Genomic DNA, 27,849 nt, shown 5'->3' on the forward strand with positions numbered 1-27,849 from the left:
ATAAATACATTCAAGTGGGTGATTTTTGGGGGTGGGGGAGAATGGGAATGAGGATAAAGTGTATGTGAGAAACAAAAAATGATGACAGTTTTATCATCTGACTCATAGTTCTATTCACGTTTTTTTTTTTTTTTTTGTGCCTGGGTGTCGGGGGAGCACTAGGAGAAAACATACCAAAATATGAATTATTCTTAGATGGTGGGAATTAACACTGACCTTTTTGTTCCCACTGCTTTTCTAGATTTTCTAAAAATCTGTAATCAATGTATTTTATGTTCATCATTCCCAAACCCAACACTTGAAAATGTCTTTGAGAGGGGCAGTTCCCCAATACCAAGGTTCCCCCATTGCTTCTGCCAGCAACCTCCCACTTCCCTCCAATACAACACATAACACACTTTTACAGAATTCTAGTATCTCTGTCTCTGCTTTTACCTTGACCAGTAGAAAGCATTAGCAATCTCTCCCTTTTCTTCAAGACTAACCTCCTAGTTTTAGGACTGTGTTTGGCTTCCTAAAATAACTGACCTCTGGCCTTCTATCCTGCCCTGTTCTGAGGGTTTGTTTTGGTTCCTTTCTCACTCTTTCCCAGTTTATCCCAACTTGGTAGTCTACCCCACTATATTGGGTTGAATAGCATCTCCCCCAAATTAACATCCTCCCTGAAACTTCAGAATGGGACCTTATTTGGAGATAAGGTGTTGCAGGTGTAATTAGATAAGATGAAGTCCTACTGGAGTACAGTGGGCCCTTAATCCCAAATGACTGGTCCGTATAAGCCTGTTCTCATAAGAACAGGATAAAAGACAGAAACAAACAGAAGATCACTATGTGACAACAGAGCAGAGATTCAAGTGATTTGTCAACAAGACAAGGATCTCCAAGGAAATAAGAAAGAGGCAAGGAAGGATCTTACCCTAGACCCTTCAGAGTAAACATGGCCCTGGTAACAACTTGATTTTCGACTTCTGGCCTCTAGCATTGTGAGGGAATCACTTCTGTGTTTTATTTATTTATTTTTTTTTAACGTTTATTTATTTTTGAGACAGAGAGAGAGCATGAACAGGGGAGGGGCAGAGAGAGAGGGAGAAACAGAATCTGAAACAGGTTCCAGGCTCTGAGCGGTCAGCACAGAGCCCGACGCGGGGCTTGAACTCACGGACCGTGAGATTATGACCTGAGCCGAAGTTGGACACTTAACCGACTGAGCCACCCAGGCGCCCCATCACTTCTGTGTTTTAAGTGCTCACATTCATGGTACTTTGTCACAGCAGTGCTAAGCCTAATATATCCCCCTATAATCAACTGGGTGTTCATAGGGAGGATTTTCAGTGCCAAGAAAAGCCTTGCCTGCCCCTAGTATCCTCCTCCTCTGGTTTTCTCAGCATCCAAAAACTTGGAGGAAGAAGGGAGAGAGATCTACTTCATACTTTTATTTATGCTAATACTAGTTCCAGTTGAAAAAACTGTAAGATAAGATTTAGCTATTTTCCTCTAATGAAATGTTTATGTGGTCATTGCAGCCAACAGAAAAAGATATCTTCAGAATCTGGAAGATGCACTGGAAAGATTAAAATCCAGTAGAATTCTTTTTTTCTTAAAAAAATTTTTTTTAATATTTATTTTTGAGACACAGAGAGCATGGGTGGGGAGGGACAGAGAGAGAGGGAGACACAGAATCTGAAGGAGGCTCCAGGCTCTGAGCTGTTAGCTCAGAGCCTGATGTGGGGCTCAAACTCACAGACTGTGAGATCACGACCTGAGCCGAAGTCAGATGCTTAACTAACTGAGCGACCCAGGCGCCCCTCAGTAGAATTCTTTTTCTTCTGGGGATATCACTTCTGAACGCACTTTCCAATACCTCTGCTCTAGCAATGAGCAGTTTGGCCTGGGCCACACCCTTCTCTTCCTCCAGATACCCGGATAGAAAATGGGAATCCTTATTGCTCTCCTGCCCTGCTGCTACTCCATGGGGCTTCTGTCTTGGAGGAGAAGATGAGGAGCCTGCACTTCTCTGCCTCCTCTCTCTGTGTCTCTGCACTGTGAGAGCTCCCTGCTGGGAAGCACGGAGAGTCCCCAGGGACAGAAGAAGCAGGGTCCCTGCACCTCACGGACAAGCAGGCTGTCCTGGACACAGCCAGGAGATACATGGTCACCTTTTCTGACTGTGCCATTGCTCCAACTGTGCTGAGTCCCCGGCAGATTGAGATGTGTTCGTTCGTTCTTTTTTTTTTTTTTTTTTTTTTTTTATTTATTTCTGAAAGAGACAGAGCACGAGTGGGGAAGGGGCATAGAGAGAGGGAGACAGAGAATCCAAAGCAGGTTCCAGGCTCTGAGCTGTCAGCACAGAGCCCGATGCGGGGCTTGAACTTGTGAACTGCGAGATCGTGACCTGAGCTGAAGTCAGATGTTTAACTGACTGAACCATCCAGCTGCCCTGAGATGTGTTGGTTCTTTTGCTCTCATGTGCCACTCACCCCCTTTCTGGGAGGCCCCCCTTTCCAACAGCACTTGTCCAACTCCTCCAAGCCTTGTCCCCTCCAGCCCATTTTCTACAGCAGGCACAGTGGGTGTTTACAAAGTGCACATATGAGTCACTCATTTCCTGAAACCTTTTGGTGGCTCTTCATTTACCCGAAAATGAAGCCCAACTTATTAGGTGGTAAGGCCATGGGTGAGGTGGTGTTCTTCAGTGCCTCTGTCACCTGCCAACTCTCCCTTTTCCTCCCTATAATGTGGAGCGACTTAACAGTTCTCTACATAGGGCCTCTTTCCCCTATCTGTACCGAACTATTTCATGTGCAGTTTTTATGCCTAGCGCCATCTTTCCCATTCCCTGCTGGCCGCGTAGGTCTCCCATAGCCTCAGGTTCCATTTAAACATGTCTCCTTAGAGAAATCTTTAAACACACATGGTCAGCTGTCCCACTAAGTCAAGTTTTAAAACCTCCCTTTAAAAAAATAAAATAAAACCTCCCTTTTACTGCTTAGCACTCAGCATGATTTGTAAAGCCCCGTTTATCTGTATGATTGTATGAAGAATGCCTATCCCCTCCCCTGGATTATCAGGTCCTGAGAGCAGGAACTGTGTTTATCTTATTCATCATCATCCCAGCACCCAGCCTAGAGCCTGGTTCATACTACAGGCTTAATAAATGTTTGTTGCAGGAATGCTGGATTTTCAGATAGCTCTGTAACGAGGTCCACCGAGTCGTGATATTCTCTGGGCCTACAGACCATACTCCCATCCTGTCCTCCTGACATGTTTTCCACACTTAATCCATGAAACTGCTCCTAGTAAAATACATGCCTGCGTGTTGATGGGGTGTGCAGCATACTTGATTAATGATGTCCTATGATGATTAATTTATATAGCATTATAACTTTTTTTCAGAGAAAAATCCTTCATTTCTATTTGATTTAATTTGTGCTGCTACTCATCGACTAATATTCTCTAGAACTGTCTCCATTTTGTCCCTATCTCTGATACTTTACACTGATAGTTGCACTTGCAGAGGAAATGATATTTTCCCCATTTTTTTTTTTGTATGTGTAGTGATGAATCTTTTCTACGGAGATATTTTTCAAAAAATAATCTCTGTCTGTATTTGGCAGGAGCTCTGCCTACCCATTTCCGTCCTCCCCCTCCCCTGCTGCTCTATCTTTCCTGCTCATGCCATTTCTTTCCACAGCAATATTTTAGCAGCGCTTGAGGCTTATGCACTTTCAGTGGTCTGCATTTTTCCAACTGGAAATATTCTCTTGGCCTGTTTTTAACCAGGGAGTTCACAGGTGTTAGTTTTTCTCATTCTAGAAAGATCTTCAGGGGTTGGGGGAAGGAAGCTTAGCAGAGATCAGGAAGATCCTCTGAATAGATGAGGTGCTGAAACTTAAGTTACCTTTATTGGGAGCAAAGTTGTGCCGGGAATGCAGTGGGCTCATCTCCACTGAGCTCTGGGTGGTAGGAATTATGTATGTATTCTGGGTCGGTTGGGTTCCCTGCAGAGTTTTAGATTGTTCATCTAATTTAATCCTCATCGGCACCCTGGGAGGTCATTGTCATTAATTCACTCACCACTCATTTATTTATTTACAGAGATTAGGGTAAGAGCCAGTGTTTGGGTGGGGGAAAACAGGCATTCCATTTCAGACATGTTACAGCTCTAATACCCCAGTTTTCAAAGTAAGAAAAGGAATTTGTAATAGATGCCTAAGATTGCACAGTTACCAGGAGATGGCACTGGGATTAGAAGCTGGGTCCATCTGATTAGAGAGCCAAGTTCTTGGATCTCCATTCCACAGGCTTGAGGAAATGAAGCATGGCTGCACTGGGTGCTCAGCAGAGCCTGTTCCCTGCTCTTGTCCTCATCAAGCAAAGTGGCCTGAATTTTTGTCACCCAACGCACACTATCCCTATATTTTAGAGGCTGATACTCTTGGCATAAACCCTAGGAGAAGACAATCACATAACTTCAGGCATTCGCTGTGACCCAATGAAAAATCGTCATGAAAGGATACATTAATTAGCTCACTTCCTATGATGACTCATTAACAAATGCCCTGGTGAAAGTGTTCCTCCAAATGCTTAGGTAGGAAAATAGAAAAAGAGCTAGTGTGGGCAGAAGTCATGTCTGTCCCTTCTCCTGAGATCAGCCAGTCCCCCGGATCTTGCTCTCAGACATGGAAGCTGATGATTCCGGCCCCAGTGTGGACCTGTGGACTGGCAGGTATGCCCTATTCTCACCATACCTGCATATGCTCAGGTGGGGGGGTGGTCCCATGACAGTTCATCATGTGACATTTGTGATCCTTTTCTTCTTACATTCTCTATCACCAGATGCTCAAGCAGAGGGCTTGGGTGACACAGTCTGATCCCTGAGGGTACTGGGGATTTAATATATAAGTGAGTGCTTTAAGGAGTTTTCTGCCAGATTCTCTTTAAAAAAAAAAACAAACAAACAACCAAAAAACAAAAAACCAACAACTTGCTTTTAAGATGTGCAGCCTTGACAGCTTAAAAAGTATTTTCCTGAAGGAAAAGGAAACAATTTTCAAGTCATTTCCTGCATGTTAAATAGGGATTTGTTTATACTACCAGCCTGGCTTTCAAACTTCAAGGAAATCTATTTTCCCAGAGTGTTGGCCTATAAAATTTAAAAATCCTAAAAATATTCAAAGCACGACAAACAGGTGCAAAATGCAGATTCCACTGGATGCTGGGGCAACCCATGTATTCAACTTTTCAGTACTGCCTCAGGCCCTGGGTGGGCCTTCACTCAAGCTTTCTGGCTTCTTGGCTCCCTGGCTCCATATGGCCTGAATTCAGATGTGCTTTGAGCTCTCCCTACCACAATAAAAAGACATTCCTCCTCTCCCCTCCTCTTTTCTCTTCCATTTTGATAAGTTTGCAAGCAGATTACAAACTGTCATCTCAACACCTTTACCTTACACAATGGGACCTCACTAGAGATCATAGCAGGTGGCAAATTGGTCTGATTTATCATTATTTGCATTTTTAATTTGTGGTATTTTAGGCCCAGAGAGTTTTATTTTATGGGTCTTAAAATGGCAACACAAACATCGATACATAATTCATCATCTACTTTTCATAATACCTGTGGTTAACAACCCATTGACATCAACACTTGAAGCAAGATGAAGCTACAAGCTTTAACTGTCTTGCCCCCCCTACTTTTCTCATCTCTGGTCTATAAGAATAAATTGCTGATGGAAGCACAATCAGCAGCCTCCATACTGATGTGTCAACATGAAAAGCCTGCTTAGTTGTAGCTTTGTTATTATTCAGAATGACCAAGTCTTAAGTAATGAAGGTAAAGTGTTTGGGCCTCCACAGTCCCTTGACTTGGGAACATGGGGTACTTTTAAATTTAAGCAAAAGGTCAAAGAGCAGGAGGGATACCCCAATCCTCACCCTGTTTTCTCTTTCCTTCCAAATCCCTAAATCTCCTTCCACAGTTTTCCCCACCCCCTCCTGCTCCCACTGGGCACTGCTGTTGGCATAACTCTGGGATGGAAGAGAGATTAGCACCTCTAATCCTTTTGAAACATCAGCTTTATAGATAAGCCATAGGCATATACAGGATGCCCTGGAATTTGGGAAGATACCAGTGAAATAAAGAGGATCTTCAGCAGATTTACCAGAAGGATGATCAGTGAATATAGCCAAACAGACTAATTTGAGAGAAATGTGAAGACCTTGTTGTGTTCTTGGTGGCAGAGACTGTAACTCAATGGGGAAAGAGAAATTCCTAATTTTTTCCATGCTATTCCAGGTGCCTCTACATAGAGCCTGTTCCATCAGGATAAAACATCGCACGCCAGTCTTCCCATGCCAGTCTTCCCTTTCCTTGTCTCCTACTATATAGATAAACCAGTTAATCAGAATGTCATTGGTGCCCTCCAGGAGTTTAGTGGTTCCTGGCACCATATAATGCAGCATATGATTGGTCTTATGTTATTTAATGTGTGTTGGTTTGATCCGCTTACCCACCCTGTACCCTTCTGTAGAGCTTTCCCACTTACTGTGTCTATCAAATTGCTCTATTAGATTCATACATGTAGGAAGAGTTTAAATCACAGATAAAAGTAATCACGTGCTTCATCAGTTGAAATGATTATCCTTTGAGGATTTCCTTCATTCCCTTCATCAAGTAATTCTGGAATGCTTACGAGATTACTGAGCACCATACACGGCATTAGGAAGGTCTCATTGAATTTTCGCATCTTTTTAGACCCCAGAAGATTAGAGATGCATGAGAAAAATCTTTGAGGAGATATGTAATTTCCACAACAAAAATAATGGTTTGCTAGCAGGCATCTGACTCTAGCCACAATTTACTGGAGACCTTGACACTGGCTGTACTTCTTGCTAATGACTAGACTCTATTCTGGTGATAAATTACAATGACTTCAAAAATAATAGACTGGGCAACTGATTGAGGTTTCCATGCATGAGTCTGGTCAGGAGGAGCCATTCCCAGAGTGAGTGTCTTAGAGGATCTGGAGGATGACATAGGACACCTCCTGTCGGAACCCGGTATCTTTTTGTACAGCTGATGATACTGGGTCATCAGCATAACACGTGGCTACAGTCAGCTGTGTGTCGTCCCTTTAAAGTAGGACAGACTCCTAAAGAGTGTATTTTAGAACCACACTTGCTCTTTATTCTTTTATTACAAATTGACTTGTCTTTTGCTAAGCTGCTCTCTTCTCTGAGAAGATTTATAATGTCAGGAATGCACATACAAGGATAGTTGAATAAGTAATAAAGTTCTAAAGGAACGCTTATGTTAATTTATAATGCGCCATTTGTCGACAATGTGAAAGACATTATTTCAAACAAAGGTAACTAGAGGGATGCTAATAGCCAGCAAATGTATTTATGCTAACTCTTATTCTGAGTAAGTCACTGCATTGTGGAATGGATTTGTCATCATGTTAGTAGTGTTCTTAATTGTCTCTAATTTTCCTAATTTACTTTTTAAATCAAAATATCATGCTTTCCACAAACTTCCACTTTTAGATATTATATATACTAAAATATGCTAGACTTTTAGTCTTTGTAAAGGAAACAAATGGCTCAGATGCAATTCCAAATGTTAGTCTAGCATCGTCTTATTTAGTAAGGCTGGCATGTTCCCAAATTCCAGATAAGTAGAGGATTGTGCAATTAGCCACATAACCTGATCCAAAATTTTTTTCCTTGAATTGTTTTCTTTTCTTGGCCAGAAATATCTAAATTAATTGGGTTGGCCATTTCTTTTACAAGGCCTGTGAAGATTCACTCTAGCTGAGGGAATAAGCTGAGGGAATAAGCAAAATCCCACCAAGCTTCCTTGGGATATCATTGGTCTTATTACTGGTGGTGGAGTTTATGGTACAGAAACAAGGAAAGAACAGGCAAGACCTACGTCCTTGAGAGCTTCTTTGGGTAATTTCTCCATCTCCGTCCACCAATTTTTTTAGCTGAGGCTATGGACAATGCAGGAATTGGGAAGTTGCTCTGCTTCAGTAGATCAGTCCAAGATAGGGGGAACAGATGGGGTAAAATTAATTATAGGACTCTTCATCTATTCACAGTCTGCGGTACCCTGCAGCTTTTTGTGAGCCTGGCTCTTCTGTCTGTGGCTGTGGGTGATCTATTCCTTCAGAGAGGCTTCTGTGGTCTCACGCATACACAACTAAATTGTCCCTATCTTTAGTTCCAGGGCCTCACACTCCAGGTCCTCTAATTCATCTACCAGTGAACTAAATTTCCAGAACTTAGCTTCATCATTTTAGCCCCCTTATTGCAAGTTTCAATGGCTCTCCCATGTCCTACAGGATAGCATCTGACACACAGAACCCTCTGAGATCTGCCCCAAGCTCATCTCTGCAGCATGCCTCCTGTGTGCCCCTCCAGGAAGTCTTTATTCTGGTCACATGCAGCTTCTCAGAAGCCCCCTGACTGTTCTGGGCCATTCTGGATATCACCTTCACTTGCCTCCTCCAAATTCCCACCTCTCTCTTCCCACTGATCTAATTTCTCCTGCTCTGCAAGGCCCAGCCCCATTCTCTTGCCTCCTTTGAGATCTCCCTGAACACTGTGTGGTGCATGGGGCTTCCCTTGCTGTGAATTGGTACCCATCCTCGGCCACCTATTTGTGTCCCTCCAGGGACAGCTCTTACAGCGACACCTTATTTGGACAATGCACTTTTCTCCTGCAGGTTAACCTCTTTTCCCAGCTCCATGGTCAGCCATGCATGTGACACCTTTTTGTATGTTCCATGGCATCATAGGCTCTGATAAGATGGCTCACGATGAGAAATTATGAACCTAGTTGTAGCTCCTACCCTTCCAGGCATACCTTCTGCAGCCAAGAATTTCTTCATCATTCAAAGACAAATGAACACTGAGAATCCCAATGCATGAACAATTCCCAGAAAGGCTAAGAGCTAGCTCTGGAATGCCTAGATGAGAACAGCGGCTTTGCTACTTACTAGCTGTATGATATCTCTCTACCTGTGTGCCCTCACATAAAATGGGGATTATAATGGTATCCAAATTAATGGTTGTTGAGGGGACTAAACAGCATCATATAGGTAAGGCAGTTAATGCTTGGCACACAATAAGTGCCCACGAAATATTCTCACTAAGTATTATTAAATAGTGTCAAAAGATTTAGGTCCCAGTCTTCTCTTTAACAGAGAGTGTCAGTTGACAATTACCGCACAGGATCCCTCCATCACTCAACAGTGGACTTTGGAGATGGGTCTCCCCTGGGCTGGCCTGGTAGTCTAGGTGTTCTCAGGAGGTGGGGGGGGGGGTGCATTGATAGAGTTTTGCCCTGGGCCTGTCTACTGAGGTGACAAGTCCAATATTACAGAGATGGTTTTATTTTCATTTCCACGCACCTTTTCCTGAGCCCCTTGACAGAACAATAGTAATAGCTTGCTACAGTGAGAACGGCTGCAGGCAAGCCTTTCTAGCACTGACTGTGAGACCAAACACAGATCAATGCAGTCCAGGATGGACAAGACAAAACCTTTCAGGTGACACAATCAAGAAGTCCAAGACTTGGACTAGGAAACATGCAAGGTGTCCTAGACACTCCAGAGCTCCCTGGGGGCAGAGCTGAATGAGGCATTTACAGGGCATTTACAGGACGACCGCAGTATCCTCCTGCCTGTGTGCTGCTTGTCTTGTATAGATTTGGGCTTACGTCAACCTCTATTTTACATGTATATGGTTTCAAATATCCCACCTAAGGGGCTGCTTTTCCTTCAGGCCTGCATCTGACCAGGTCGAGAAGGTCCCCTTCCACCCCGGGCGCCAGCGAGACCCCAGGGCCCTCACCCTGCGGGAGACCGGAAGACAACTCATTTGACTACTGGACACACCTGGAAGAGCCCTCTGGGCAATCTGTCTGTAGAGTGGTGAGTGGGAGAGTTACCTTGAATTCAGTCTCAATGTTGGCTAGCCTGGCCAGTTCGTTGCTCAGCTCCAGCGCGGTGAGCACGGGGTCTTCGCTGGACAGAGACAGGTAAGCAGCGCTCGCCAGCCCCTTGTAGGCATTCATGCGGGAGCGCGAGTGGCTGAAGGAGTCCTTCCGCTGCTTCTCGGTGCACTCGTTGCACTTGCAGAAGTAGTCGTGCGGCCGCTCGATGCGGGCGCCCTTGAGCAGGAGGATGTGCACGATCTCATACTCCTGGCAGTGCGCCGCTAGGATGATGGGCGTGATGTCGTGCGAGAAGCGCGTGCCGTCCTCGTCATAGGCGTAGAAGTCGTCGTCGCGCAGCTCCTGCTCCAGGGGGCTGAGCGTCAGGCGCTGGCCCTGCGCGAAGGCCGGGTGGTTGAGGATGGCCTCCACGATGCGCACGTAGCCCTTGCTAATGGCGAGCAGCAGCGCGTCCCCCACCCGCGCCAGGTTCTCCTTCTTGAGCAGCAACTCCGTGACCTCCAGGTGCTCGTTGCCCACGGCCAGCTGCAGCGCGTTTTGCCCCATGTAGTCCACGCAGTTGAAGTTGAGGGTCTTGGACTCCTCCAGCATTTTCCTGACCACGGGGATGTTGCCATACTCGGCTGAGTCCAGGAAGCGCTCCTCCTCGGGCGTCAGGCTGGTGCCCTTCTCGTTGAACATGTAGGCGGGACCCCGGATGGCCTGGCGGCGGCCCTTCTCCCTCAGTGTTGTGTGCCGGCGCTGCATGTTTTTGAAGGTGCTGCTCCCCAGCCTGTGGGAACAAGGCAGAGATGCTTGGTTACTCTCCCAGGGCCCTGCGGGGTCCCCAGGGGCAGAACAAACAAAAATTGTTGAGATAAAAAAGAATCTCATGATCGGGATTTTACGACAAATCATTTTCCTCTTACTGAGATTAAGACAGATTGGCTAACCTAACTATTCCTATTCATAGAGAGGAATATTGATGTAGTTATCCAGCGTCTGTGACCCTTGGATGGAGGAATGATGGCAAACTGAAATGTGGGTTTAGGTTGGTGTGTAATGAGAGCTAGAGGGGGAGGGTGTGGGGTAGTGATGTGGTTGAAACAGGCCAAAGACTGGATTTTATTTCCATTTGTGCAAAGTTTAGTACCACACCTAACGTCTCTGGGCTTTAGTATATTGCTTCTCTGTGATTTCACCTGTACAATGTGGGTAGCTTTTTGTGTGCCATAAGGTCCATAGGAGGATTAAATGAGGTAACATGTATTAGAAAATAGTCAGTGTTGGTTTTATTCTGTACCCTCCTTCCTGTTGCCTTGCCCAGTTCACCAAGCGGTCTGCTGTAGAGATGGCCACTTTGGGTACTGCCGCCTTGATTTCAGGTGCATTTCCCCATTGAGCTCCCTCACTGTGACAAAACCATGCAAGCATGGCCACACGCCTCTGTTTTCTGCATTCAGTGTATGCCTACACCATATGGGGTCTGTGTTTTCTTTCTGATACCGGTGCAGCCTAAGCAGATACTAAAGGACAAGATGTGATAGGGAGCAGGCCTAGACTCGTTGTCACTTACTGGTGGCTTCTGAAGTGGCTCCCCTGAGGAAATTCAGCTGTAGCTTCTTAAGATCAAACCTGGATTTTTGTATGGATGGAAGAACAGTTCGGCTTAGATGGTGGGTTTATTCCTAATTTGCTCTTTGCTATTGTGGCATAGTGTAGAGGTTAATGCTAACACTACTAGTAATAACAGCTAACATTTATTAAGCACCTATTACATGCTAATAAATATACTAAGAAGTTAATAACCTCACATATATTACTTGTATAATTCTTGCATTTATCCCATGAGGTAGATGCTATGACTGTCCTCATTTCAGGTGATGATGCTGACACAAGTAGGGCTGAGAGACAGGCTTGGAAGTCAGAGGACCTAGAGTAGGAGTCCTGGCTTCACCTTTGGCCAACCTTGTGACTTTGTGCAAATTACCTGATCTTTAATTCGCCAGGGTTTCAAAAAGGGCAGATAGCTATAGGGTAATTTGAGCTTGAGTCAGATATGCCGGCTTCAGCTAGCATTGAGACTTTGAGTGGATCCCTGGCTCAAGATACTTTAACTGTAACGCAGGATTTGGGCCAGATGTTCCCTAACTCTCTGTGAACGTGAGCATCTGATTCTCCAATTAGCCCTCTTCTTATTTTCTATCTTTTTTTTTTTCTACTCTACCCCTCACTCACATTATTAAAGTGATAGTAGAACGTCATACATTTCAATAAGATGGTATCTATTCTAAAGAGTAAGTGCTTGGGGATTTATTTTGAACCATTTTCCATGTTTCCCTGGGTCTGTTTGTTAGGGGTCATGTTTCCATGCATTAAGAATATTCAGTATTTAATTTAAGCCATTTGTAAAAAATAAAAGTTCCAAAGGAAGGCCTTTAAATTAAATCTTGTGTTTTGAGATTAAAAAAAAAATGTTCCATTCAATGTGGGGAAATAGGTTCTACTTACATAAATGTGTTAGAAAAAGGCTTAGGGCGGAAAGCTGCCACCACGGGGCAAAAGCACCCAGGTTAGGTAACGAGATAAAGTAATGGGATCACGGGTAACTTGTTGTTATCATCTGTAGGACATCCTTTCCATCTGACTCCAATATATACTTCTGTCACAAACTCCCCTCGCTCCCAGATCCTTTGCTTCTTACACACACAAGTTAATGATTACTATCTGATTGCTTTCTCCACGTTCACGTGTTTAAGATCTTGTTTTGTTCACATTCACCACGTGGGTAAATACCTTGTGGTCTCCAAAAATGTGGAGATGAAACTCCCTGTTCAGGGCTCTTGGGTTCTCCCAGACATTAGCCTCTCTCATATTCAATTTGGCATGCGCTGTTTTGCTGGACAAGAGAGAACTCCAGACTCCTAGTCTGCGACAGACAACTCAGTCTTGTGATTTTTAAATTTTGGGTCTCCATTTAGTTTTCTGCTAATTTTACCTTTTGACCTGCTCGAACCCTTTTGGTTTTAGCTGCTTCCTGGGGCCCTTTGTGGTATAAAGCAAAGACTTGGAGGTCAGAGCTTATGCTCTAATCTTGCCTAGGGCTGAGTCATACGCTTTTTGGGAGAAGCTGCTAAACTATTCAGTGGAGTAGCTTTTTCATCTGCAAAAAGCAAAAGGAATAATTATGGGTAACTCCTTCAAAAGGTAACTGTGGGTGATAAATCCTGATAGAGAGTTCTGTGCTCCTTTAGGAAGAGATCAGAACTGCCATCCCCTTTTCTAAAGTGCATTTTGATAAAAGATGGCTGGAGAAAAGGTTCTCGGGATTCAAGTTCATGATATCCTCTGAGCCCATTTCTCTCAACAATGTCATCATTCCAGGGAGAGAGGCTGCTTATTGATGCCAAAGCAGACTGTAGATTGGGAGTCCAATAGTGACCTTTGGAGGAGAGAGGGACTTACAATAGGAAGCGGGCTTTATTATTACACGTTTTCCAGAGGGAGGAGAAGTGACTGAGTTGAAAGCTAAGCAGCCACCTCATTTGTATCCCCAAAGAACCTTGTTTCAGAGGATGTCATGAAATCAGTTTCAGGGTCTGTCATCTGGGTACACATACTCAGGTGGGAATTGAGCCTACAAAAGACTAATAATCTTTTTTTAAAGGTGATTTATTTATTTTGGAAGGAAGAGAGCAGGAGCAGGGGAGGGGCAAAGAGAGAGCACGCAGAGAATCTTAAGCAGGCTCTGTGGTGTCAGTGCAGAGCCTGATGCAGGGCTTGGTCCCATGAACCATGAGATCATGACCTGAGATGATATCAAGTGTTGGACACTTAACCGACTGAGCCGCCCAGGTGCCCTTAGATTAATTACCTTTCTGACAGAATTACTCAATCTGCCCTCTGATGAGACGTATACCCTGCTCAGGAGTGCCTCTCTGGATTTAGACATTACAACTCAACCTGAAAAAAGGCAGTTTCCACTCAGGAACATCTGAGTGGTGTGTCAGTGATGAGATGGCGGCTGTCCTAGAAGGAACCAGGGCTTGAGCTTGATTCTATGTTACTTTTCCATTAGAGGTCTGCTCAAGAGGGAGAATAGGTCAGACTCCAAGGTCATAGGTACACAACCAATCCACAGAAGCAAGCCATGGAGAGATTAATTCAAAGGAAATATAATAATAACTACTGAACCAAGTCAGAGCAGAGAAACAGTTTACAAGAAACATGTAAGTACCCAATCTAAATTCAGAGTCCGTATAAATATCGTAGACACTGCAGGTTAAAAACGTAAAGGTTGTTAAAGCATCATTTGATAATTTCCCTCATTAGACAAACAAACAAACATGAAAACAAGGTATGAGCATTCCTGTTTTTTAGGTGAAGCAAAAAGACTAAACCTTAGGACAAATAATTTCACAAGAGTAGAGCATCATATAAATCTTGATGTTTCTGTAAACATCTTTTATCCATGGACAAATCCTGATGTTTCTAGAAACCTCTTTTATCCATGAGCAAATATATGTGTGTGACTAGTATTTGTCAGAATGTCAAATGTCTTCACCATTAGACATGTGTTTTTCTGAATGACCTTGAAAGCAGACACCCAGATATAGTAAGAAATAAACAAGCCTCTCTTTCCCAGCTTTTAAAACCTCAGCTTTGAGATACATTTGGATGCTTACAGAATTGTCAATTCTGCTATTTTCCTAGGAGAATTTGTCATTGATGAGACCTTATGGACCTTCAAGTCATGTATGCATATACGCATATAATGGGGCATCCTACTCACTGAGATTGCTTCTAACATAATAGGGTTTCACAGCAGACCCTAGAGCCACATGAATTGGTTCAGATATTGATGGGGGCCTATTTCTTACTTCAGTGGGGACTTTTTATTAGTGCTGACTCCCTCTTCTCTTTAATCATGCTTTTTAAACATGTATTTTATTTTTTTTAAGCTTTGTTAAAGTATGATTGGCAAAACTGAGAAATACTTAAAGTATATATTGTGGTGATTTGCTCTAAGAATACATCATGGAAGGAATCCTACCATCTAGTTAATTAACACATTCACCATCTCACATGTATCTATTTGGTGAGAACATGAATTTCTCTCTTAGAAGATTGCGTCTATGTAATACCATGTTATCAACCATTATAGTCACTGTATGGTACGCTAGAACTTCATCTTATAGCTGAAAGCTTTAATATGCTCTTGTACCAACCTGTCCCTATTTGCCCAATTTAAGCATTTTTATACCTATGAATATATTTAGCCCTTATATCCTTACTATTTAATTTTGACATTGTGGACAGTCTGTACCCATACATTTCGTACGGGTTGGGAAGAATCCACAAAAGATATGTTAGAAAGACAAAGCCATTTGGTTCACAGTAGCTGGTGGCCAGAATTCACACTCATGAATCAGCTGTGTTGCTCTGCTGGAGAGTGGGGATATTGTCACAGTTTCAGGACCAGTAATGAGCAAAATGATCTTCTTAATCTTCTTAAAATCCAATTAGCATTTGATTGCCCTTACTCTAATATTTTTCTTAAAAATGAACTTTGAATGCAAATGCCCTTTTATTTGCATATTATTACTGAGATAATGACTGATCAAACTCATCAAACACCTCAATTAAGATACTGTGTTTTTCATCTTTCATAAATGCATACATTGACATTTGATGTCATTGAGAAGAAGAGTTTCAGTGGAAACAAAACCATATTTGAGAGGAGGACTGATTATTAAACTCCCTCTTGATCCCTTGGTTGCTATTTTTATCAAACTGCTTTTACAGATGCATCAGCTAGTCTGAGGAAAGCCAGATGTCAGTGATCCATGAAAAGTATGAATTCTGCACCCTAAATCCACTGCAAATAAGCATGACCATTAAGCATTTTGGAGACAGGAATTGTGATTAATTACTGATGAAGAAAAGGGCTCTTAATCAAAATGTTTTTTTGGAGATATTTGTTGTCTTTTTTTATAAAATTGCTACATGCACCATAGGGCTCCATGGAAATCACCCAAGCCTGAAACTAATTCAGTCTGTAACATTCCACAACTAAAGGTAGAGCCAAACAAAATCCATGAGTTAGGTCAGTCACCCAGGAAAACCCAGCTCTGGTCTGTGCATTCTCTCCCATGTGTACATAGTCTGAGTTTTAGTCCAGGGCAACAGTAATGAAATATTCAAGTGATTTGGAATGTTCTCCAAAATCTCAGTTCTCTTACCAAAGTAAGAGAAGAATAAAATCTATCCTCCATGCACCTCAGCCACAGTGAAGATGTAGTAATGTACATCAAATGTCCTGGATAGTAGGAAGCCTTATGCAAATGTTAGATGACTATAAATTGGCTTACATTTTACTCTACACTGATATAGTCAGCTTAGCTATTTTTCTAAATGACTGTATAATAGTGATAGTTAACATATATTACAGATTTGCCATGTTGCAGACATTCTGTTAAGTGCTTTATGCGAATTATTGTTTTAAATTCACACAAATCATATGATAAGCTTAGCTGTTTGCCTCAATGACTAATCATAATGATTAACATTTATTACACATTAACCATATTGCAGGCACTATGCTGAGTACTTTACATGTATTATCATTTTAAATTCTCATTAACTACTACATGATACAGTTGATAGTGTTATTCCCATTTCACAGATGGTGAAATGAGGCTCAGATAAATTAACTGCTTTTGTTAAGGCTACGTAACTTGTGAGTGGTAGACCCACTATTAGGAGTCTAATCTCTTTGGTTTCAAAGCTAATGCTTGGGTCTGTTATGCCACTGCCATCCATCTTCTTCCTCCATTTTTTTCCCAAATGTCTTTAGACTGTAAGATTTTCCACTAGAGTGCAGGATCCTTGAGGGCAGGGGAATTTCTTATTTATATGGCATATGTACCTGGCACCCAGTACATGTGATGCCTGGCGTATGGTACATGGTTGGATAACTTAATTCTTAAATACTTGAATTTGGGTTGGTTATTAAAGAAGAGCAACAGAATAGAAGGGTTAATGTTTACCAGTGTCTTACTTCTTTTAAATATAGGAGCCGTGTGATCCTATTGCTATTATTTCCTATTTGTGCCGACAAGTTTTAAAATTAGGTATGAGTTCCAAAGCCAAATTAGTTTCCACTTCCACTGTAAATAATGGTCCATAGGTTGCTAGATGAGACCATTAATATCGGAGGGTATATTAATTCTCTTGGGTGACTGGGGCAAAAAAACGGAAACATTCCCACTTCTTTAGGATACTTCTGAAAAATTTTATGTATTTCCAGAGGCATCCAATTAATTTCTAAGTATCACCTTCCTTGTTCTGTTGAAGCTGAGGTGAGATAGTACATATAAATGATAGTGCCTAGTAAGTGCTGTAGTAACATTGGACACTATTAATTGTCTTAGTTTAATATAATCATAAAAATTGTGGATCTATAGCATTCAAGTTCTCACCTAACCTAGTGACAGCAATTTGCTTGTAAAATACACCCATTTTGAATAAAAGAAAATATATCTATCTAGTTACCCATGAATATACATGAGTTTATATATCTTACTCTTCAGGTTCTATGGAATAGCCAAGTATCCTTCTGCTACTCATTATAATACATTATCCCGAGATATACTTTCCAAACAATTCTGCTAGTGTGATATATATTTTTTCCATTGCATCTTGGATTGAAAAATATTATATAGATTCCTTAATGTTAACAAATGATTCTATCAGCAATTTATTTTTCAACAAATAGTGTCATCTAGAGAAGAGATTATTCTCCATATTTTCAAACTAACTTCTATAGTATCCATACAAATATAATTAGTGCTTTGTGTGTGCTTCTTTTATTCTTTTTTAAAAAAAATCCTTATTTGTCTATTTGGAACTGGGGAAACTGGATGTCTTTATCTCATTGTGTATATCTCCAGATAGAGCTGAAGCAGTAAATTCTTATAGTTACATGCCTTTCCCCCAAAGATTTGTCTTGGTATAAAATAGATCCATGTAACCTTTTAACTATGTCATTGACTTTTGTAACAGAAGAGCTTGAAATGATTATCTACTACTAAGAAAATAAGACAGGCCCTTAAGTCGTGAAATGACAATACTGAAAAAAGTAACATGCTGAATATTTTGGAGGGGGGGAATGGTGATTGCCTTTCCTGAGCAAGAGATCCTGTCAGTTCTCATCCAGGATACCACATGTATCTGAAATTAGCCTCAGTGAGGCTCCACATAGCTCTCATTTTTTTTCTGGGTTAATTGCTGCCTGAAGGAGTTAGCTAGTCTGTATGCCCCTAAGCTTTGAGCAAGCGTTTTGGAAAGAAATGTTTATGAAATTATCATTGTGACATAGAAACTTGGTAAATTGTTAAATAATTAAACCAATGTCATTGTTTAACAAATCTTAGAGAGTGAGTTTGTATCATGTTCATAATGAATATTCTGGATTTAATGTGTATTCATTCATAAATCTGATGTGTGTCCAGTGATTCAGAAATAGGACCCACCAGCAGGTGGCATTCTGAGGCAAAAATTCACTGAGTGCCACCAGACAGGGTCAATCATTATTGCCTCTTTCAAATCTACCCTGAATTCATTAAGCCTTTAAATTACAATTAATAGCAATAGCATCTTGATTAAGTCTATTCAGTCATACTTAAGTGAATTTACAACTTCACATGTAAAGGAGGAGTTCTGTGTTTCAGAGTTTCAAAGCTTGTGTTAAAGCACTGCCTGGATTACATTTCTTTTATTAAGAGCATATTCGTTATGTTGAAACGGACATCTAAAGGTCATTTTTTTTCACAAATGAAAGAAAAAAAACAACCTCTTTCTTCCCACCTGTAGTTCTTTAATGGTGGCTACTTATTAGAAGATAGCCTTCTTCCTCTTCCTACCCCTATATTTATGTTAAGATAAATACAATCACAAAAAATTGGCAAATTAAAAAGCTGTCAGTAGTGAAGTAGGAGGAGAACAGACAACACATATACTCTTTTCCAGGAATAAAACAAAACAAAACAACAACCCTGCACTCTAGTACAGAAGGACTGGGTTACCAATATGAGTTGTCTATTTTAAATGGATTTATAAACTTAGACTTCCAATGAAAACTACAAAAAAAATTCTTCTACCAACCCAACAAATAAGAAAGATTTCAGATCCAGGTTCATATCTAAAAATCCAAGCAATGCACAGGAGGGAGAGGGCTAATAAATAAAAGTTGAATTCTATATTTCAGCAAGAAAACAATCTCTGTTGGAAAAATCGATATGAAAGAATCATCATAGTCGCTTACATTGAGGGAGAAATAAGCAGGCTGGTCTCTGGTCTCTAGATGACCGGAATCCGGTGATGAGTCGCGGGAATCTGGCTCCCCATGGGTGGTGGAAGCTGAGGGGATGCCGCTCTCCGTGGTGCTGAAGTGTAAAGCTGGTCAAGTCCGTGGAGTTGCGAAGATGTGAAAGCGCGCTTCGCTGTCCTTTGTGCTGCAATGGTAAAAACTCCCCTTCCGAGGCAGACTTGCCTTACCGTTCTTTTCCTAATCTGGGGGAAATTTCCCAGGGAACATGACGGAGAAGGATCCGTGTGTGAGACTGGCATGTGGCGTGGTGATGGGTTGGTATAGTTCCCACCCCTTCTCGCAGACAGTAGCTTTGAAAGGGAGGTAGCAACTCTGTCTTCCTACCATAGATCCTCACGATTTCTACCTGCCCCCTCTCATGCCCCAGAACAGTGCATAACACGCACGCACACACACACACACACACACCTCAATTATGTAAGGCAGCAGGTTCTGACTCCTGAGGCAGAATATTCATCTGTTTAAATAAATGAAAAATGTGGAATGAATTGGTTTCCTACCTGTTGTGTCTGTGTGTGTTTACACAGGAAGGGAGTTGAAAAGAAAACTAACACCCAGAGAACCTGAAGAATGACAGAAGTAGTTTTTTTTTTTTTTTAATAAGCTTTAAGAAGAGTTTGTCTTCTCTGACTGATGCATGTTCTATCTGTATCCTTTTGCTTCATGATCTTTTAACCTTATCTAGGATCAGGAAGAGGTCAGTGACATAGATCAAGTCTGATGTTAACAACAGGACTTTAAAACGATTAACTTTCATTTGTAACTTTCCATTTATTGAAAGGAAATTCTTAATGCAAAAATCCATTTCCTCACAGTCCCCACTCCCACCAATTGCCTTGTTAACAAATGGTCTGTGATTCTTAAACACTAAGGTATTTTGATGGCTTCATGGGAGAGAAACCTACTTAACTGAAATATTGCCTGTGTGTGAGAAACCAGGATTAATTCCAGGATCTACCTCTGTCACTGAACAATAAATCAGAGTGCTTATTCTTTGAAACCAATTCATGGATTAACAACAGTCTGTAAAGACTGTCTCTGTGTGTAAATGTGATACTTAGGGTTAAACAATTGGCTTATAATGTATTTTGCACAATGATATTCTGTGTTTATATGCAAATCAGGTTGCATTAGTTTATTAATATGCTACTAGCATTTTCTCTGGAAGCAACATGATGTGTGGGGGAAGACCCTGGAATTTTGATTCACTTATTAACTGTGTGACTTTGGACATAATACATAACCTAATTGAACCTCTGTCTTCTCATACATAAATGTGGGTAATAATGGGGGTAATAATACTTTTTTCCAAATGCATGGTGATTATTAATTGAAATGACATGTACAAAGCACCCAGAAGGGTTATTTAACATTTAAGAGGTGAGTAATAAGTTAGAATGTTTTTACCCCTTATAACTAGACAAGTTAAAGAAATTCTTTAGTTACAACTCTCTAAAAAGCTTGACAAAAAACTAATTTTATTCCTGTAAGCCTCTATACAGGTTTTCCAATATAAGTGATTGTGCTTTATTGGATAAATATACCTTTTTAAAAAGAAATTGTCTTAAAATGAAAACTTTTTCTTTTAAAAATTTTAGTTTTGAAGAAAATAATTTTAGTTTTAACTAGAATCAGGAACAAATACACTGAATTCTCTTGATTAAAATGTTAATGAATTAAGAGCTATTTAATATCACATAGAAGTGTAGAGCAAAATATATGAAATCAGTAAAAGTGTCTTATACAGTCACAAAGTTAGTAGATTAGCTATGACACTGGTAATATCTTTTTGATTGGGATCTTCATCATCATGATTAGCAAAACAGTATAGAATAAAATACTCTTAATTATAAATACTTTCTTAAGACTACTGGGTTGTGGCTTTTAGTTGATAATGCTGGAGATGAAGTCTTATTATATTGTTTTAAATAAATAACCAAAAGAGTGTTTTCATGAAATTCTGACATGAACTATGTTCTTGTTTCCACTCATGGTGAGCTCATTAAAAAACAAGTCATATTTTTAAAAGTGTGACAATGAAAGTGCAGTAGTTATATATATTATATTTATATAATTATTTTATATATTTATATATTATTTATATAAATATATATTTATATTTATATATATATATTTATATATATATTTATATATTTATATATATATTATTTTATAGATATATTGAGTGAAGACAAGTCATAATCAGGCCAGTTAGCTCTTCAAAAGTGATAGGTTAAGATGGTATTTGTGAAGAATCCAGCTTTCAGTGTCCACATTATTAGAGTGCTTTATCACTTCCAGAGGATCATGATCATACACAACATTTCATTCAGTGGGTTAGTACTTGTAATCTAAGAGTGTTACATACATATCAAAATATTTTCAGTGTGTAAAACACAGAAGTAATTAGGTTCTCTCTGTCATTGATGAAAGTTTAGAAGACTATATAGGTGTCTAAGTTTCATGTGTAAGGTCTTAAGCTTTGTTTTCTCCTAGCTCAGAGTAGAGTTTATACAATTCTAGTCAAACTTCTTGTACTTTAATTCCAAATCCTCCAATTCCCAAGTAGTCCCTCAGTTTTATCACCTGTAAAATGAAAGTAATAACAGTCTCTCACTTGTAGAATTACAGTGAGGATAAAATGAGACAACTCACATAAAGTGCTTACAGCAGTGTCAGGCATATAGTCAGAGCTCAGTATACATCAGCTTTCATTATTGCTTAACAGCTCACTCTATGACTGAACAGTGAACATATTATTGATATATGGTTCTCAGACTTTGTGTGCTCTGTTGTCACCTCACCAGCCTGTTGAAAATATAAAAATACAATTTTCTGGTGCTCGAGAGAAATTGCCTTTTTTCTTCCAGAACTTCTGGCCATTCTGTTGTGGGAAGTTCATAAGTCATACTATGAGGAAACACTGCTCTTGTCCATTGGAAGAGTGATTTGTTTTAGAAACTGTAGTCATAAGTATGAAAGTCTGCTTCAAATGACTGAATCCTTTGGGACACTTGCTCTCTTTTTTCTCTCATGCTAATTTGTTTGGTTACTGGACAGACCTGGCTCTTTCTCCCAGGTAGAAGCAACAATATAGTAATCAGATTTATTCTTACATTTTTGATTTAAGAAAGTGATACAAATAAGTCCTACAGGAAAAAAAAATCTGGTTGAAATTTCAAGAAGCCTCTATGTTAAGCTTGTACTCAAACAAGAGTAGAAATCTCTTTCATCTTGGTTGATGGAAATATCACTGCAAAGCTTCTCCAGAGTGGGCACAGATCTGAGAAAAATCTTGTGCCCTAGACTGTTCTCAAGCCATGAAAAATTGTGACTTTATTCATGAACAGGTGGGGAGCGACTAGAAATGGCGCTGTGTCTTAAAGTGATGCTACGAGTAATGCTAATTTAATCCTCTTCATTTTATGCATTTTGTGGAAAATTGTTGATCTTCTAATCTGGGCTGTAAACTTGTGGATTTCAGTGGTTGTGACTTTACAGGCTTTATGTCAGCTATAATTGGCCAGTAACTTATGAAAAGTTGTGTTTTTTGTTTTATGTTTTTTTTTTTTAATCAGTAAGAAAATGGGTGCCTGGGTGGTTCATTTGGTTAAACGTCTGACTCTTGATTTCAGCTCAGGTCATGATCTCATGGTTTGTGAGATAGAGCCTCGCATCAGGCTACACACTGAGTGTAGAGCCTGCCTAAGATCCTCTCTTTCTCCCTATGCTCCTTCCTCCCCCTAAAACATAAGCAGAAAGTAATGTGAAATAAATAATTATTTATACACACTGATTCCCTTTCAAGGAAGGACTTGCACAGGATGATAGTCATCTGACAGACCCCAGCTTTCATATCTTTCAGGGTCTGCCTCAGCTGAAAAGAGCCATCTTACCTGAGGTAACACCTTTTCTTGGGCAGCCTTTATCTGGTGACTGAACAAGGTAGGGGTATATAAAGCCATTTTAGAGACACTATTGTAAGGAACTCCATAGCTCACTGCCTTATTGGCCAGATTATCATAGTTGGTTTCTTCCTCTGTCCAATCCTACCTACTCTCTCTTCCTTTCATAAATGTTGCTCCCTAATAAGTATCTTTCATCTCAAACTCTGTCTCAGTTTCTGTTTCCAGGGAATTGAACCTGCGTTAATTGGTAGTAGGTGTGGTTTCAGAAAGTAGGTGATTATGTGGGGTTTGAAGCTGAATTACCATCTAGCTGGTAATGCAGACCTCTTCACAGCTCTTGGAACAAGGTGATGGTCTACATCCTGAACTTTCCATGGTATTGAATTGGGAAGTTGTATTTGTGGAAGAGGATACATTGCATGGGTGATATATCATGCATTTGAAACTTACAGGAGAAATAATAATGTCAAGCAGAGGCTATAGTTAAATGCCATTGGTACCCAAAAGAAAGATAATGAGTAGCTGAGGTTGTGTAATTGGCAGTTGAAATGTAAAATCCAGAGGATCTCCTGGTTGTGTACAAAGAAGCTCTTATCAACTCTAGTGGGAAGATAGAGAAAGTCAAGGTCTAAACCTAGGAATTAATATTTGGAGGACTGAATTTAGAGATGACTAAATGCTGAACCAAAATAAGTCTATCATGCCAAGCACTTTGGTTGGAAAAATCCAAGACTCTGATGGAATGAGAACATCTACATGGGTGTCTCTCAAGATTTTGACCCCCTGTATATTTCTGAACCTTTTGAGGCTATATACACAGTCCATTTATCTCCATTAAGAGTTAGCACCACCACCCCCTGCCCCCATCTGAGACTGGAAGATTTTATAGAGACCTCTCACCCATGAAATATCATGTATCTGTCTCAGGACCCATACCATTTTCTCTGCTGACCACAATGCCTATAACTAAGTTAAGTTGTACACAGGATGTGAATTGACTTTATTATCTAGAGACCCATAATATAGCAGAGGATGTTCTGAGCCTGGTAAGGCAGGAGAGGGACAGAGGGACAGTGCACCAAAGGAGCTGCAAGAAATAGCCAACATGTACTGGCAGGAGTCAGGGAGGTAAGTGTGGGCCTGGATTCTGAGGATGCTTGATCAGGGGGCCTGAAATAAAAATTGCATATTGAACAGTTAACTGACCTGGAAATGTTCTCTTGAATTACTGCGTTTATTATTTTGGTGAGGATCCCAGTAAGTGGTGTGAACTTACTACTCGGGTGGCCCCTGAAAATCTGAAAGAGAACAATGGCTCACGTACACAAAGTTGAAATGAAAGAATTTTTATGGCAGAAGACAGAAGGAAGGGAATGAAATGCTTATGGATGTGGGGATTCTGGGATCAGTAATTTTGGCTAGAAGGCCCATGAGACGATTATGTTCATGGGCCCTAGAGGATACATCTTTTACCAAAGTCATAAGAAATTGACTGATTAGAAGAACACCAGTATCATCTAAATTTTCAGTGTAGTTCTTCTTTGTAGGCCAGGGCTGGCAGTAGCATATTCTGGCAGTGGCATGGTCCATTATGGGCTTGGTTCACTGATCGAGGTGGGCATGATAGAACCCTGAAACAATGGAGGCCAAGTGGCAGGACTTTAACATCTGAAACCAGGCTGTTGCAGTGCTGTCAGGACTAGCAAGAATGGAGGGTCAATCAAGAGCCCACAGACTAATGGAAATGGTTAATAGAAAATAGCATCTCTAAGGACAAAATAGATGGGTAACTGACTAAGATACTATTCACTTTATGGCTGCAGAAAAATTAAGAAATGATGACTAATAGGCCCTGGATGTCTTACTTCAATAAAAAGTAAAGATCCCCAAAGCATATTACTTAATGATATAAGCCATTCTGAAAAGGCTGCATACTGTATGATTATAACTATATGATACTCTTGAAAAGACAAAAGTATGGAGACAATAAAAGTATCAGTGATTGCCAAGGGTTGGCAGGGAGGGAGAGATGAATAGAACACAGAATATCTTTAGGGCAGTAAAACTTTTTTGTGTGATATTAGAATGGTGGATACATGTCAATTATATATTTGTTGAAATCCATAGAATGTGTAACACCAAGAGTGAACTCTAATATAAGCTATGGACTTTGAGTGATAATGATGTGTCAATGTAGGTTCATCATTTGTAATAAATATACCATTCTGACAGGATGGTGATAGTGGGGAAAGCTGTGCATATGTGGGGCAGGGGTCATATGGCAACTCTCTGTACTTTCTGCTCAGCTTTGCCTTGAAACTAAAACTGCTTTAAAAAATATAGTCTTCAAAAAACAAATAATGATTCCTTGCTCAGCTTCTGGATGATCCGGTTTTCAGCTCTGGAAACCATTATTAAAGTGGTGGGCAAATTCCTAGGAGAAAGAAGATCTAGGTTGTTTACATGGTAATTATTCATCTAGCCCTTCTCCAAAGGGTCCTGCCATCATTTATTTGAACAACTTGACACTAGGGAAAAGAATAAAGGCAGTACCCATCTTGAGATCTGTTGAACACAGGGTCTGAGTTGATATTAATATCCAGGGACTCAATGTGTTATCATGGTCCCCTTGTTAGAGTAGTGGTATGAAATGACCAGGTAATAAATGGGGTGTTGGCCAGCATGTCCACAAACCCACCTGATGGCCATTTCCTTAGTTCCAGGATATTAAATGGCTTTGAAATGCTTGGCAGTTGTTGCAGTCTCCACATTGGGTTTTAGTCTTCTGTGGTAAGAATTATCACAGCAAGGAAAACAAAGTGGAAGGCTTTTGAAACTATCCCTCACACTCCCTAGACAGCCAAGATAGTAAAGTGAAAAACAGTATGACATCCTGGAGAAGGAAAATAGTGAAGATTAATGGTACCTTTTGGGATTTAAAGGGTTCACAGGTTATAGTCCCCAAGGTATTTCTATTTAATTGGTCATTCTATACTTGCAGAAGCCAGTGTCCCCAGGGTGATAGAGTACTTCAAGTTGAAGCAAATAGTAGCCCCAGTCACAGACACTATACTAGATGTAGTATTTTGTTGGAGTAGATTAATAGACCTCAAATATGTTGTAATTGTTTTGGAAAATATGTTATTTTCTATCCCAGGTCATAAATGAGGATCATATATTTGCATGGAATACACAGTTTTGCTTGAGGACTTATGTTAACTGGCCTACTCATTGTCCTAATATAGAGCAAAGAGATCTGGACTGTCTGAACATACTGCAGAACATCATATTAATTTATTAAATTGTTGATGATGATATTATGTTGATTGGACCCAATGAGCAAGAGATTGCCAGCATGCTGGAGGTCCTGGTAAGACACATGTACTCCAGAAGATAGGAGGTGAAACCTGTGAAGATTTATGGTTTTTCTGCATCTATAATTTTTCTAGGCATCCAGGAATTAAGAGCGTGCCAGTACATCGCCTCCAAAGTAAAAGACCAGTCATTATGCCTTGTAATCTCTTACCCAAAGAAGGAAGCACAGTGACTGGTAGGCCTCTTTGGGTTCTGGAGTCAGCAAATTGTACATCTCAGGGTTCTGCTCCAGCCTGTGTTGTAGGAAGCATGAAAGATCACCATCTTTGAGTGGAACCCAGAGCAGGAAAAAAGTCTATAGTAGGATCAGTTTGTAGTGCAAGCAGCACTGCTCTTGGGCCACACAATCTGGCAGACCAATAATCTTAGGGATTATCACTGGTGGGAAAACATGTCATGTATAGTTTGTGTTAAGCCTCAGTGAAAGAATCATAAAGTGGGCCTTTGGTATTCTGGAGCATGGTCTTACCATTTGCAGTAGAGAATTATATACCTTTTGAAAAACAACTTCTGGCATGTTACTGGGTCCTGGAAGAGATGGAACATTCAACCATGAGAAGCTAGGTGACTGTATGTCCAGAGTGGTCCTTCATGAGATAGGTTCTTTCAGATTGACAATTCATAAGGACGGCTGGGTCCAGGAACAATCCATAGAAAAATGGATGTGGTATATCTAGGACTGAGTAATAGGGGGACATGAGCATGAACATGTAGCTCAGATCCTCATGGAACCCACCACTCTGGTACCAGGATCATTTATTCCCCTTATATGGAGATTTTAATATAAATAGGAGAAAAAAGCCTGAATTCAATATAGATGAGTTAGCTTAGTATTTGTGTACATATCAGAAATGGATGGTAGGTATACCAGAATCTCATTTAAAGATGGTCTTGAAAGGTAAGGTAAATCTTCTCAGTGCTCAGAGGATTGGTAGACCTTTTTCATAGAAAAAGAACTAGCCTGAGGTTAAATATATACAACATTATGGATAGTGATGCATGGATTGGTCAGCTGATCAGGGACCTGGAAGAAGAAAGAATGGAAGATGGTTGACAAGAAAGTCTGGGTTAGAGACATATGGATGGATATATGGTATGAATTGTGAAGATCATTGTACCAGTGTTCAAAAGCTAGCATTTACCACGAAAGTGATACTTAACAACCAAGGAAGAAAAATTACCTATCCAGCTGACACAGCCAGTCTCTGTCATCACCCACTGCAGTGCTGGGACAACAG

General features: G+C 40.6%; 1 protein-coding gene across 1 annotated transcript in view; it reads right to left on the reverse strand.

Moving 5' to 3' along the window:
• TRPC7 (transient receptor potential cation channel subfamily C member 7) overlaps positions 1 to 10,723 on the reverse strand; it is a 130,882-nt gene extending 120,159 nt beyond the window's left edge. The window contains exon 1 of the mRNA XM_015087611.3: positions 9,953 to 10,723. Coding sequence (XP_014943097.3) covers positions 9,953 to 10,705 — 753 coding nt within the window. The 5' untranslated portion in view covers positions 10,706 to 10,723. The remainder of the gene's footprint in view (positions 1 to 9,952) is intronic.
• Positions 10,724 to 27,849: the final 17,126 nt, after the last annotated feature.

This window comes from Acinonyx jubatus, chromosome A1 (genome assembly GCF_027475565.1).
Source record: "Acinonyx jubatus isolate Ajub_Pintada_27869175 chromosome A1, VMU_Ajub_asm_v1.0, whole genome shotgun sequence".
Classification (NCBI taxonomy): domain Eukaryota; kingdom Metazoa; phylum Chordata; class Mammalia; order Carnivora; family Felidae; genus Acinonyx; species Acinonyx jubatus.